The sequence below is a fragment of the Python bivittatus genome, unplaced genomic scaffold, assembly GCF_059951505.1.
Source record: "Python bivittatus isolate LINGU-HERP-01145 unplaced genomic scaffold, Pbiv_v1 ctg000700_np1212, whole genome shotgun sequence".
NCBI lineage: Eukaryota > Metazoa > Chordata > Lepidosauria > Squamata > Pythonidae > Python > Python bivittatus.
In genome coordinates, this window is record NW_028277098.1 from 87,295,202 (window position 1) to 87,310,962 (window position 15,761).

The window sequence follows — 15,761 nt, forward strand, 5'->3', positions numbered from 1 at the left end:
TAACTTTTTTTTTCCAGAAATTGAATATTTGAGACTCGTCAAAATTGTAGAAATTTCCTGGGTCAAAGGAAGGCTTCTTCAGTAGAAGCCCTATTAGCACTTCCGGCAATGTATTTCCCTCCAGCAAAGAGGCATGCATTCTCTCTCTTAAGTGGGGCTTCAATAAGCCAGGAAGGGCAAGGGTCAAGTAAGCAACTAGGAGTCCTTCACTCTAACCATATCCTCAAAATCTAAAAGCCAAAAAGTATCCAAAGTAACAAGAAAACCATGACCTGTCTTAACAACAGTGTTAAAATGAGGATGGATCTGATTAACTTTTCCCACAAAGAATAATGCAATGCCATGCTGCTCCGTGGATGCAGTGAAGATAAAGAAGCATTCTTTGCTGCTTAGGAGTTCAAATGAACATCATATCTCCTTTGTTATTAGTTCAGTGTTCACTCTCCAGCTGTTTTTCATTCCCCACTCTTCATCTCTTAAATAATTAACAAGCAGTCCAGATTCCTTTCCTCACCCCCCTCCTCTCCAGGTATCCACAAAAACACCAAAAGAAAGAAAGAAAGAAAGAAAGAAAGAAAGAAAGAAAGAAAGAAAGAAAGAAAGAAAGAAAGAAAGAAAGAAAGAAAGAAAAAAAGAAAGAAAGAAAGAAAGAAAGAAAGAAAGAAAGAAAGAAAGAAAGAAAGAAAGAAAGAAAGAAAGAAAGAAAGAAAGAAAGAAAGAAAGAAAGAAAGAAAGAAAGAAAGAAAGAAAGAAAGAAAGAAAGGAAGAAAGGAAGAAAGAAAGAAAGAAAGAAAGAAAGAAAGAAAGAAATGGGGCACACTGTTGGCCAAACGTCTCTCTACTCTCTGCTTCAGGGCAGTATTCTTTTTAAGTCCTGGGCTCAGGCATTTAGCATACATCTGGATAGACAGCCTTTGAAACCCCACAGTCAAATGCTTGATCCTGCAAGGAAGCTGTTTTCTACAGGCACAGAGCAGACAGGCAGCCATCCAAAAGGTACAGCATTCTTCCCTTCTCTTGCCATTTATCTGGGCTAAATAATAGTAGTCATCTTCTTTCTCAGCCTCTGATAATGGACATTCAGCATTCCTTCTTAAGCTATGTGAGACAGAAGCACCAGAAAGCACACACAATATGACTTTAGCATGCCTTGTTAGCAGAAAATGGCTCAGAGGAAAAGGCAACAGTAAAAAAAAAAAAAAAAGGCAGCTGGTTTTAGATTGGGGGGGCTCGGTAGAAAGAAAATGGTGTCTGAATGTGCACAGTGTGTCATGTGAAAGAGACAAAATCTGAATGAACACTAACAAGGTGCTGCTAACACGTAACATACTTCAGGGTCCTCCTTCAATAGCATACTGATATCTAGTTTCTATTATCAAATGGAAATCAACGCTTTTTGCTATGTTGTTTTTTCTTTGTAGCAGTTTTAATTGTAATTTAGTTTGCGCATTACTTTGAGGATGTACAGGCAGTCCTTGACTTACGACAGCAACTGGGACCAGAATTGTGATGCAATCATAAAGCACAGCGTCACATTACCATGTCACTTAGCAATGGCAATTCCAGCAATCCTGGTTGCCATAGTTAAATGAGGACTTCACATGACTCTGACTTCCTGCCAGCTGCCCCATTGATTTTGCTTATGGGAAGCCAACAGGGTATGTTGGAAATTGCAATCATGTGACTGTGGCTCACTGCGGTGTTGTAATTACGAGCCAGGTGCCCAAAGCATGATCACGTGACCATGGGGATGCTGCCATGGTTGAAACAAGGACCCATCGTAAGTACCATTTGTTCAGCACTGTTGTAACTTTGAATGGTTGCTGAATGGTTGTAACTCAAGGACTACCTGTACTCCTTAATACTAGGGATTGACCTATTGCACAGAGTCATTTCCTGAGTAAACATGTTCAAGGATGCAAAGTACATAGACATTCAAAATATTTTCTGCCTATTACAGAAGGTGTTTTGTTTATATATTTTTGTGGTTATTATACAATAATATTGAATTTCAAGAAGTTGTACATTTATACGAATAATATCCTTCTGTTGGCCAAATGGATACTGCTTGTAGAACAGCTTATTTAGTTCCAATTTTTAAATCTGCCCTGGAGTTTTGAGACCTTCCACAATCAAACTGGGGAGGGGAGGGGAAGTCCAACAGCACTAATAGAAGTCCTGCATTAACACTGAAAATTCCAAAGAAGTCATCTTTTAAATGTGCTTTTTTATCAAAATACTTGATGACAACCTGTGTACACAGTAACTGTTTGGGAACCTTACAAAGATTAGAATCTTTGCCAAATTAAGTATCAGTTGAAATAAAAACAGTCACAATGAATGTATCACAGTCAAAAGTAAAGCAATTGTTCACGTGAACTGACCCTATCTGTATTATTAAATCTGGGTAAGAATCCTTGACCCTCCAGAGTGATGAACTGCAATTTCCATCAGCCAAGACTGGGGGCAAACCCAGCCAGAACTAACACCAGTGGAAATTAAGATAATTGGGAAAGTCAAAGGTTCCCTATCCATCTTAAATGTAATTGCATTTTGCTAGCTATCAGTTCACAATATGTCTTACAAGCTGAACAACATCCTATATGAAGCACTCCAAGCTAGCCATATTATTGCTGGCAATAATGAGCACATTATTGGTAGAGAATTATTAATAATTTAAAGAGAAAAAAGATTTAAATATGTAAAGTTTCACAGGTTTGCTATAGCATATGGGTGCACACCTTTTTGGCAAAAAACAAAAAAGAAACAAAAAAACCCACACATGGGTTATATATTTGGGGGTTACATATGGGCAGGGCAATAGAGAAAGTGTGCATTCAAAACAGAAAATAGCTGTATCCAGAGTAAAGGCCACATTTTCTTAAGCCTCAACTCCTTTTTTTATACATTTATGTCCTCCCAGCCACCCTCTCCCACCTTATTCATTCTGAAAACTATTAAGTTGAACTTATACTTACTTACCGAAAGCTGGCAGCAACTGAGGACTGAGGAGAGATCTCGTGGCCGCACAAAAAGCCTTGAGGGGCCGCATGAGGCCCCTGGGCCACAGACTGTGCACCCATGCTACAGCAGAACGAATATAAAAAAATGGGAATCAAAGTTCATTCATAAGCTTCAGTCAAAAAAGCCCTTGCATGAACTGGTGATCAGTGATTTCTGCTAATTTATGCTCCCATGCCACATCACATTCAGTTAAGAACAGATATTCTAGGAGCACAAGGAGCTGTAATAAGAAAAAGTTCTGTTTTGAATGGTATTCTTCCTACAGTTTTCTGAATTTAAACCTGAGAAAACAAATGGGCTAATTCAGACCTAACACTCCTGGCTGAGTAAACTATAAAATAATAATTAGCTAATATATTCCTATTCTCAAATTGCCTTTATTGCATACATGTAGAAATATAAAAGGAACGATAAGCTGGATCTAAATTATTTAACCTGTAATGTTGTTACAACTGGCCAAACAAATAAAGTATTCCGATTTAAACAGTTAATTGAATCAGGCTGCTTTATCTGTCTTTAATTTTAAGCTTTCTCATGTTCTTAAGTTTCAAAATTGATGCACAGTAGTGCACACTTTTACTAGATCTCAACAATTACTGACTGGTTAAAGGGCTTCACTACCCCTTCAATTATAGTGTGAGCAAAACTTATTTATAATTGAATCAATTGATATAGGACACACAAATGTTACTGCAGAAGAAAAATGTTAGCTAGCCATCAAAATGGGTTAAGCTTTTAACTCAGCAACTAAACATAACCATATAAGCTTGTAAACTCAGTTATCAAATGTCAGTTGGTAACCCAAACAATAATTTAAACAAGGTAGCAAGAAAACTACTTTGTACATCATCTCTGAATAGGTTCACTAGTGAAGCTGTGCACTAAAAGTGAAAGATATTTTTTTTTGCTTCAGGGTATTGATCTTTTTTTCCAACAAAGCAGTAAGAACCACCTGGAAACTAATGCAATAGTTTCACTAAAGTTTAAAATCTCCCTTACAAAAATTGCCATACCTCATCTAAATGGACCCAAGTCTCAAATTCAGTGAACCCCCAATATTAACAAGAGCTATAAACACCAAGGGCTAATCAGATTTGCTGATTCTGACTCAAGAAGCTGGTATCTGACAGTAACAGTACCTACAGTAGAAATCCAGTAACAAATCGTATTTATTAGGTTATTATATAAACAGCCTTAAAGTTCACGGGACATTTCATTTTTGCAGACAGAGCTCTGGAGGTTTTAACAGTTTAAACTCTGGGACACTAGTTCCTATTTTACTGCTGCAAACATAAAATTAACAAGGGATGTGAAGAAAACTATCCTCCACCTTCCATTGTTGTTGTTTCCACCAGCATTGTGTCTGAATTTCTCAGCATCATTAACATTGACAAAAAGAGTTGAAGATGATCTGTAGGGGTGCGCTGTATGTGCATTTCACTATTACACAGACATGTTTTTTTACTGTTTTTATTGCTGTTTATAAGCTGCCAAGGGTTACAGTGTATGAGATGGGCAGCTATAAAAGTCTTTCAAATTAACAAACTAGTGAAAAGTTGTATGGCTGAAAGAATCAACGGCCACAAAAAATAAATGCTAGAAAGTATGGAGCTTTATGTTAATAGTATTAACTGTAGCAATGGAGACGAACATGTGTAGCTCAGGGTTGAACTGTGGAGTCCTTGGGGTTTTCTTGCAAGAAAAGAACCAAGCTCAGAGAACCCCAAAGACTCCACTGTATTAACTGTTTTGAGATAATGACTATATTTCCTGCTGGCAGAAACCTGCTAAGGTTGTGATAGAATATGAAAAACTGAAGTTCATAGTTACAAACTATGCTGGCAGGTTAAAAACAATTTATCACAGCAACGGTTTTCCTTATACAATTTCCTGTTTATCTGAAAACAAATTTTATTAACACTGTTCTACAGAAAAGTAGCCTAAATGACAATTCAGTTCAATAATGCAAAGGGCCAATAAGTACAGTGATCATTTAAAAAAAAAATTCTGACAACACCTGAGTACATGTAAACAAGCAAATAGGAATGGGATATAAATTGCAAAAATAAATAAAACACAAATGTAATAAAGCTAAAGCTATCATTATAAAATGATACATAACTTATTTAATGGAAGGGAAAAACACTTGAAAACAAGTAGTCTTTTTGTTTTAATGTTTGCATCACCATAGTCTTTAAGAGTCTTGTGGTACTAAGAAAATTTATTACATCATAAATACTCACATACTAGAGTCTACTACAGCTAATTCACAAAAATATGTACATATTCGGGGTGTTAAGAAAACAAAAACACAGCAGATGGTCCTTTAGGAAGGTAGTTAAGATCTGGTGCTTCCCCAGGCCTTTGGGCCACAAAAAGTAGAACCCTCATTTTTAGGAGTTATACCCACTACCTTGGTTAGAGACTATTTGCAAATACTACAGTAATAAAAAATCCATTTTCTGACTAATGCATGCATTTACAACCAAATTTTGTGCACTTGACAATGCACACCAGAGTGAGAGTGACACTGGTGTAGTTGTACAAGAGAACTTTATCTGAATGAGATGGCAGCAATCAGTGATCTTTGTAGTAGTGTCTCTCTTCGTCACATGTTTACTTAGTGACCATTTTGCTTAATGACCTGGTTGTTGGAACAGAACTTGGTTGCTAAACGAGAAGTGGCTGTATTGTAAACTTTAGCTGTGTTCAGCATTTATTACCTACTTCCTTTTAACAATACATGTTTTTTTTGTATTTCTTCATTTTAATTTTTTTTTTCATTTTCTTTGGTATGCTGCCCAGAGTCACACTGGCTGAGTCAAGCATTCATATAAATGCAATGCAATCAATCAATCAATACCAGAAGAACACAAAATGCAAAAAAAATCTACAATATTATAATCTACAATATTTGCAAATAGTATACCAATATGCTGTTACAATTGTTATGCAATAAATATGCTAAAACAGTTAATATTCAGAAATCAATGGGAAAGGATTTCAACTTTCCAGATACTCTGCTAATTTCAGGATGGTAATAAATGAAGAAGTTTTAAATATTTTGGCATGAAACAGTGAATTACAATTTAACTAGAAACCAATTCTATTACATCTGATCTAACTCATCTATTCCACTAAGAATCAAATTAGCAGTGTTAAAATGATTATCAGTTATTGTATAATGTAGTTGACAGAGTATTTTCTGCAGTACAATTCCATCTGACCTATTTATCTTTGCTTCAGTGAGCAAAGTTAAGTATTTATTTCATCACTTGATAAAATGGCATAGTAAATGGATTTTTATCCTTAAAAATATTATTGCTTATGCACCACAAAGTAAAGCCTGAAGAATAGTTTGATGAGATGTTTACTTTCACAGATTCATGTGTGTATGTATGTGTATGAGATTGGGGAACTGGTCATAAGGCTTCATCTGCATTATCTACTTGTAGGTCTGAACTCATAGTAATTGAAGGTTTGAAATGTGTGGGGGAAAAGAGTCTCCACAAGCTCTGAAGTTTCATAGCTAGAGTCCTCCTTTAAGTACTCCAATTCTTTTCCATGCTTTTTAGAATTTAAATTAAGTTTTTTGGTCCAAGATTCCAGAATCTTCCCTCTAACATTATGGATTTGTTTGTACTATATATTGAAAGAACTAGCTAGAAAATGACTTTATAATTCATAACATGGATTTGTACAATGTAAGAGTTGAAAGGACTTTGGAGATCACTTTGTCCAACCCCCTGCTTACTGCAGCAATTCACTACTACATCAAATTTTACTCTGAATAATTTTACTTGTCCCAACTATGTTTCATTCATAAACACACTAACAACATCCTTCCATCCTTTGCTATAAGGAGGACTGTGTTTTCCTATGTTACTACCTGATTATATGCATTTTAAAATTTTATAAATAAAATTATTAAAATTATTTTTATTCCCTCAAACACGTAAAAGATCGACCAATAATCTTCAGAAACTGAATCAGATGACTGCAATAAATTTATGAACTCCCTTCCCTTTTACTCATTAAGTGCAAGTGTGGTGGTCATTAAGCGAAACATCATGTGACTGCGACTTATGATTTTAATTCCACCTTCTCTAATAACTCTGCTTGTTGCAAGCCAGTCCGAAGCACACAAATGGCAATCGTGATCATGGGATGCTACAATGGTGATAAATGCAAGGATTGATCACAAAGCTTTTTTTTAACACCATCATAAATTTAAACAGTCAGTAAACAAGGCAGTTGGTAAGAAAGCACTAGCTGTAATCTTTCAGATAAAAATTATGAATAGAAACCCATAAATTATGGATCCACAAGCTATGGGTGATTGGGAGCGGGGACACTTTTTTTTTTTAAATTGATCAGACTTACACAGTCAAAGTGGGAATGTTGTAAAAAATCACTCGACTTTGCTTCAGTATGACCACAGTGGGATTATGTAGACAAAACAGGAAGCAAGGCCAAAACAAGTTTTGGGAAATAGAAGTCAAAACCATCCAGCAATCACAGCAGTTATTATTTAGTTTTTGGAGGGATACTATACTCGGGCTGCAGAAATCTGGACAGCCAGTAGATGGCACTGAAGCATTGGATCTTTCTGCATCCAGATTTGTGTAGTCCAGATACATTTCATTCATGAGGTGGATTGGGCAAATTCACATATCATTATAGGGGATTGTGTTATTGTAAACTTTGAAAACCCCTTCTGTATATCACTACTTATATTGCACTTTAATCCTTCAGAGCAATGCCATTACCTCAAATGTAACAATGAAATAATTTAGGGTGCAATTCAAAGACACTCTTAGAAGCACCTTCCATTGAAGGAATGCATTTCTCCCATAAACCTGCATCCACTACACAATCTAACTGGATTTTGGCTCAGCAGATCCTATGAAACTGACTGAGGGATGGTCTTGTTATGTGGGAAGAGTTTCAGCCAGCTGGTCCTGAGAAAGTGGAGAGAATCCTTGGGGAGTTCTATCATCTGTGCTTTAGATCCATGTCCCTCCTGGCTGGTCAAGACCTCCTGCGAGATGATGTGTGGTTGAATCCAAGCTGTGGTGAACGCTTCTCTGAAGAAAGGGACAGTCCTATCTGCTTTGAATGAGGTGTGGTCTATCCCTTTCTCAAGAGGCCATGCTTAGATCCAACAGTTCTGGGCAAATTCCATCCTGTCTCCAACTTTCCTTTTTAAGGAAGGTTGTTGACAGGGTGGTTGGCTCATAAATTCAATGGGCCCCAGAAGATGATGATTATCTGGACCCTTTCCAGTTGGGTTTCAGGACAGTACCAAACAGCACCGATCACACTTAACAATAACCTCTGGAGGGCTCAGGATAGGAGTGGTACATTTGTCCTTGCCCTCACCCTCCTGGATCTCTCAGCAGCTTTTGATACCAACAATCATGGTATCCTTTTGAAACAGTTTAGGATATTAAGAGTGACAGGCACAGTTCTATGGCGGTCCTCTTCCTCCTTCTGAGTCTGATTCCAGTCAGGGTTAGTGGGGGGAATCTAACCCTAGATTCCTGATATGTAATGTGCCTCTGAGCTTGACTCTCTTTTTTTATTCAGCAACTACATGAAGCTGCTGGAGCAGGTCATCTGCCAGCAGGGGATGAGGTATCACCAGTATACTGATGGTATACATCTTCACCTCAGGCTGTACAAGTGATGCTGTCATCAAAGTTCTTACTTCGTGCCTGGAGATAGTGGAGGTCTGGATGGGAACAGGCTGTGGCTCAACCTAGCAAAACTGAGTTACTCTGGGGTTTTGTGCCCCCTGATTCTGGAGCTTTTCCATGTGTACCTTTAGATGGGATAGCACTCCCCAGATAGATTTGGTGTGCAATCGGGGATCCTCCTGGATTTACTCTTGCTTGAGATTAGGTGACAGCCATAGCTTGGGTGGGGGTGAGAGTGGGTGGGGGGTGTTCTTTGCATAAATCCATCTTGTGTCCCAGTTGCATCCATTCCTGGATCAAGAGGCTCTGCTCACAGTCACTCGTGCACTGGTTACTTCTCATCTGGATTACTGCAAGGTACTCTACCCTTTGGAAGCTTCAACTGGTTCAGAATGCAGCAGCAGACACAGTACAGGGTCCACTTAGGTTCACTGATGTAACACCACCTGAAGGCTGTGAAAATTGGCTTTTCCCTTAGGAATCAGAGGTAGGGTGCTAACGGGGCCCAGCATATTTTGGGGGTTGTGAGCTGTTTGTGAGATGTCTCAGGTCTTGTATTCTATTGTGATTGCTTTATACTTTATTTTTCTGTTCTGTTTTTAGCTTGGTTTCTGTATTCTTGTTAGCTGCCCAGAGATGTTTATTTAAGTAGGGGAACCATATACATTTTATAAAAGAAATAATTCTAACCTTTTCACCCACTGCAGATGTTGATATTCAGTAGCACTACACTTCCTGTACCCAGAGATCAAGCAGTAAACAGCACTGCCATTTTTACCAAAAATGGATGGAGGATTCACTGACTTTTTTGCTTGCGTGGTTGTCTATTCCTGTTTTTTTTTCCCTACAGTCAGTGGCCCTGCTCTTGCTAAATCTCAAATAATATAACTTGTTTTATTATCAAGTTGATGGATCCTTCTTTCTTCAACTTATTTTTCCTCTCAACCTGTTAAACTGACAAAATTAAGAGATCCTAGGTCAGTTAGAGTTCCACAGTTTATACCTCCACTCATAACAAAGTTTAAATCATTTTGAAATAAATTAAATGTGTAAGTATAATTACTATCTGAATAAATTTATTTAGATGCCCTTGTATGCCACCAGTCCAAGGATTGCACATAACTTATATTCACGCAATAAAAACAACAAAAACCAATCAAAGGACAGAAATACTAAGCATCAAACAATCAAACAAAGCATATCCCTCATGAGGAGCTGCCTTCAGTTAAGTAGCACCACCGGCCCTGAAGTCTTTGCTGGCTTTTGGAAAATTGGCAGGAAAGGGGCCTCTTAACCTTAAGGAAGGGAACAACCTATTCCAAATTGAGGAGCTGCTATTGAGAAGGCCTGTTGCTGAACCCCCACTCCCTTCACATTTCAAGGGAGGATTTTCAGCCTGGTGTCTTAATCAGAATGAAGTTAAGTGGGCAGAGTCTACCTGAATAAGCCAGTCTTGAAGATAACATAAATCTGAGTCACAAGGGTCTATTTGTATATAGTTCTATAATTTTTTTACTTTTATATCGAATAAACATACAGAACATGATAATTGTATAAGTAGACCAAATTCTACATTTTGCATTGTACATTCCTAAAATAGAGAAGAAAATTTAGATTCATTTTAGATATTAAAAATGAATGTGGCATATACTTCCTCCCCCCCCAATAGTTTTATTCTCTACAGCTTTACAAGGGCAATGCTGCTGCTTTTTTAAGATGATGAAGATCTCGCTTGCTTTGCATTTGTTCATACATCTCCTAACTCCAATTATACAGTTTCATTCCTGTATATTATTTCTAAGCCACATAGTTTACCTAAGACTTCAACAAATAATCACCAAATTTATAGATTCAGAGAGATGGGCTTGCCCCCTGCCCCCAATTCAGTCCTTCTATCCTAAAAATTAAGGATAAAATTAGAAAAGACATTTCTTTTGTTCACCTGGACAGTAAAAAATCCTCACCACTGAGTGAAGGCCTTGAGAAATGCCTTAAATATGCGTTGCTGCTGTAAAGCAGAGGGAGTAAGATGTGAGCTGTGAAAGCTAATGGGTATTTATTTCATGGAGGGACAGGGCATACTGGCTCTTGCCTCTCTAAATCTACTAAAGTTAGGGCAGGGAAAACTGTTGTTTTTTAAAAGAGAAAAACTGCTGCTTCATCCTGGCTATTTTTTTTTTCCTTCTAGAAATAAGGGAGCTTCTGCCTATTGCCTAACTTTAAGCCAAGCTCCAGGAGCTGATTTTACATTTTCTGTAAATAATGGCCAGACCTATTTGTTTTACTCTTCCTATAAATAAGGAAAGGCTCTGTCCTGCAGAATGAGTCCTTCAAAATACTAACATAGAATATGCCATTAAGCTACAATTTTAGAGTCTGTTACACTGAGACTTGTAACTGGACATCCTTCAAGAACTATATTTGCCAAGCATAAAGAAGTGTGGCAGCAAAGATAATGTATTATTTTTTAAATATTTATTTATTTTAAAAAATTAACCCACTCAATAGCTGAAGCTCTCTGGGTAGTTTACAATAAAACACTTGAATAAAAACATATACAATAAAATGCAAGATAAAAACATCATATAAACTAGGCAGTTATTCAAAAACTAAACAATATAAATTTAAATACAATTAAGAAACAATTAAAAGAAAGTTAAAAAGACTGGGAAAATAGGAAAGTGGTCACCTGGGATCAAAATGATGCTAATGTGGGGGCCAGTCAAGCCTCCCTGGGGAGGGAATTCCATAAACAGGTGCCACCACAGAAAAAGCTCTTAAGCTCTTCCTCTTATACTATAGAGACCCACCTCGCTTTCTCTGGTAAGGGGACCTGGAGGAAGGGCCTCATTAGATGATCTTAAGGTCTGGGTAGGTACATACAGGAGAAGGTGCTTCTTCAGGTAATCTAGTCCTAAGTTGTTTAGGTTAAAGATCAAAAGCGGAACTATGGATGGGGTCTGGAAACAGCCTGGTAGCCAGGGTAGATGATAAAGAACTGGCATATTATGTTTGCATCAGCCAGTCCCAGTGAGCAGGCTAACCACTCTATTCTGAACTAACTGAAGTTTCTGGACCATTTTCAAAGGCAGCACTATGAACAAAGCATTGCAATAATCCAACTGGGAAGTTACCAGAGCATGAAAAACAGTTGTGAGGCTGTCTTTGTCCAGGTATGGTTGCAGCTGGTAATCAGCTGAAGCTGATAAAAAGTACTCTCTGCCACTAAGGCCACTTGGGCCTCTAGTGGCAATGATCTGGGAGTACCCCCCCCCCCCCAACTTCAAACCTGTTCTTTTAGGGCAAGTGCAGACCACTCCAGGACCAGCAGGGCACCACTCAGCTGGACAGATGCAGCACCCAAAAACAGCAACTCTGTTTTGTTTGGACTGAGTCTCAGTTTACTGGCTCTCATCCAGTCCATTACCTTGCTCAAGCACTAGTTCAGAATGCCAACCACCTCAACCATCTTAGACGAAAAGGGGAAGGAGAGCTGGCTGTCATCCACATATTGATGGCATCTCAGCCCGCATCCCCAGATGACCTATTTCATTTCATGTAGATGTTAAAAAGCAGGGGGGATAAAATGGAACCCTGAGAAACTCCATAACCCAACTGCCATGAGGCAGAAAAGTAATCCCCCAGCACCACCTTCTAAAATCGGCCATCTTCTGAGTGTAACCACCATAAAGAGCATCTCTACATCCTAACTCTGACAGTGTATCAGGAGGATATCATGATTGATGGGACTGAAAACTGCTGAGAGATCCAGAGGACTAACAGGGTTGCGCTCCCCCCTTTTCCCAACACAGGTCACCCTTCAGGGCAACCAAAGCAATTTCTGTTCCACAACCAGGCCTGAAACTGGATTGAAATGGATGTAGAAAAACACTTTCATCCAAGAGAACCCAGAATTGATCAGCCACTACATTACCCACTCCAGCACTAGGAAGTGAATCTTGGCTACTGGCCTATAGTTGTTTTCATCCTCTGGATCCAGATTTGGTTTCTTTAAAAGCAGTCTGATCACTGCCTCTTCCAGAGAGGCTGGAACTGCTCTTTCTTTCAAGAAGGCATTTATCACTTCCTGGGCCCAGTCAAACAGTTCCTCCCTTCTAGATTTAATAACCCAAGGGCAAAGGTCAAACGCATAAGTGGTAGACTGAACAAGTCCAAGTACTTTGTCTGTCTCCTTGGGCCTTAACAACTGAATCTCATCCAATAATACAGGACAGACCGGTGCTCTGAACACTTCCACTGCTGGAGCTACATTAACTGTGGAGACTAAGTCATGGTGAATGCCAGCAACTTATCTTCAAAGTGTCTTGCAAATTTCTCATAGCAGGCTACCAAGGGTACAACAGCCTGTTTCTTTGGGCCAGACTGTAGCAGACCCCACATCGTTCCAATAAGCTCCATTAGGCAACACTGAGAGAACAAAAAAGAGGTAAAGAAGAAAAGTTTCTTTGCCACCCTCACCACCACCGAGTAGGCCTGATAATGGGTTCTAAGCTGTAACTGACTGCATTTGGCACAGGTTTTCCTCCACTTGCTCCACAGCCCTTAGCTTAGATGTATACTGAGCTGCTGCTGAGGCTCTGCAAGTACAGAGAGGGTACTAGAAATGATAGTGTCAACCACACGGGACAACTTTGTATTCCACAAAGCAACCAGGGCATCAAGAGGAGAGTTAGCAATACTAGCACGGAAATCCCCCAGAGCCCTTTGGAATCTAGAAGAATAATTAGTTGATAGGGGCAGATCACCTTAATAGACACCACCCCCTCACAAGGGGAAATGTTGCTGATGCTCTAAACTTCATCAGGAAATGATCTGACCATTAGGTCTCCCATGGTCAGATCACTTTTCTCCTAGCCGGCTGAGAAAACTACATTCAGAGTATGCCCTGCAATATTTTTTGGGTTTATGATATGTTGGTTGCCATGAAGACCTGGGACAGTCCAGAACAAACACCCCTGGCATGTATGTTCAAGTCCCATACATCTATAAATGCAATCCATCTATAAAGCAATCCATCTATAAATCCCCAAGACCAGGTCCAAGATCTAGTCTGTCAGCCCAGGCAGAGAGACTGATGGGCAGTGGGGTGGGCAGTACATCAACAGAATCCTCAATCTGTCCTGATTGCCTAACACAAGGTACAGACTTTCAAGACTGGTACTCAACCAAACTAGACAGGAAGCACAGAGTGGGAAATGGAATCCCTAGACCGCGGCAACTCCCCCTCCACAACCTTCAAATCTATACTGGTGATCAACAAATTACCAAGGTAGGCACAAGTGGGAGAAGCTAACTCCTCCCAGCTCAGTAAGTGGCCAGAGGATATGAGAGTTGAATAAAAGGTTTTGGAAACCTTGGGCTTGCATCTTTCAAAGCAATATGCAAAAGCTGCTTGCCTGCACAAGCCACTAATTTCAAGATGCCTAGTCTACCCTGGATTGGCCTGAGGCAGGCTTAAATCTGAAGTCTACACAATCTGAATGGATAGGCAAAGAAGCCTAAAGCAAGCGTGTTCCTAGAATGAGAACTTGAGTAAGGACTGTGATTTGCTACCTGCCTATAGGTCTCTCCACAGGCACTTTGCTGCTAGTAAGGCTAATACTGCTTTGGCCTTCATTTTACTATGATGATATACCTCTCTCTCTCCTTTTTTTCCCCTACACTGGTCTTAACATAAGCAGAAATTAAATCTGACTCTCAGCACTTGAATATGGGGTCAAGAGTTACCACATGTACTATGGGTCAAGCTGTACTTTTATATTTTGCATGATTAGAGCAGGTTATAGTCTCTCCACATTACAGTGGGTGAATTTGTGCAGAGGCTGGTCCAAATATTTACTGCTTTTAAGAATGGTTATGCAGGAAAACTCCGAATGCCATTGTCAGCCCTTTTCTCTGTATTCTGCTTATCTTCATGGCACTGTATTTCACTCTGTCAGCCTCCTTTTGATGCCTCTGGATCGATCGATCATTCATTCATTCATTCATTCATTCATTCATTCATTCATTCATTCATTCATGCCACCCATCTCAAACCAGTGACTCTGACTCGCAGTACACCAGTCCCCCTGGCACCCCAAAAAACAAGAATTTAAGTGTTTAACAATTAAACAGATAAAACACAATACAAAAAATAAATTAAATACAAGCAGCAGTCAAGAGATATTTTAGACCATCAGTGTCAACATAACCAGGAAACGGGGCCCTTCACACATTCGGGACCCCAGGCCCAGGCCTATAGCCAGGTCCTCAAGGCCTTTCAAAAGGCCAGCAGAGACAGGGACATCCTAATCTCAGGAGGGAGGGTGTTCCAGAGGGCAGGCGCTATGGCAGAAAGGGCATGTCCCCGGATCCCCGCCAGCCGACATTCTTTGGCTGACAGGACCGGAGCATGCCCATCCTGCCTGACTGGATTGGACAGGTAGAAACAACTGGGAGAAATGGTCCCTCAGGTAATCTGGTCCCAAGCCATGAAGGGCTTTAAAGGTGACAACCAGCACTTTGAATTGCACCCGGAACACTAGCAATCAATGCAGCCCCCAAAGCAGTGGGGTTACATGTACCAAACAGCCGACACCATTTACAACCTGTGCAGCTGCATTCTGTATCAGCTGAAGCTTCCAAATGCTCTTCAAGGGCAGCCCCATGTAGTGTGTGTTGCAGTAGTCCAAACAGGAGGTCACGAGGGCATAGTGACCATGAGCAGAGCCTCCCAGTCCAGGAAGGGGCACAACTGGCACACAACCCAAAGTTGCCTCCATAACACAACTCATATAACAAAGTCCAATCAATACTGAGGAAGTCCTTCCAAGCAACTACGCCAGTCCCCCTGGCACCCCAAAAAACAAGAATCCAAGGTAAGTACATAATATCATCCCCAAAGGATAAAGACAGTACATTTTCATTCCTCCAAGTCCTGTCAAGAAGATGCTTTGCCAACATGCCCTGTCCATTCTGTCTCTCTCTCTCTCACACACACACACGTTAATGTTGAGATAATTTTTGGGAACAAGCTTG

At 39.6% G+C, this 15,761-nt stretch overlaps 1 protein-coding gene across 8 annotated transcripts in view; it reads right to left on the bottom strand.

The window, feature by feature from the left end:
* ADNP (activity dependent neuroprotector homeobox) overlaps positions 1 to 15,761 on the bottom strand; it is a 50,689-nt gene that overhangs the window by 17,788 nt on the left and 17,140 nt on the right. For 2 of the 8 annotated variants that reach the window (XM_088128418.1, XM_088128417.1), the window contains exon 2: positions 2,983 to 3,084. The exons of 4 other annotated variants lie outside the window; for them this stretch is intronic. In XM_088128418.1, coding sequence (XP_087984544.1) covers positions 2,983 to 3,052 — 70 coding nt within the window. In that variant the 5' untranslated portion in view covers positions 3,053 to 3,084. Of the gene's footprint in view, positions 1 to 2,982; positions 3,085 to 15,761 lie in introns of those variants that run through there. 2 more of the 8 variants (XM_007432855.4, XM_007432854.4) reach the window with 1 other exon arrangement.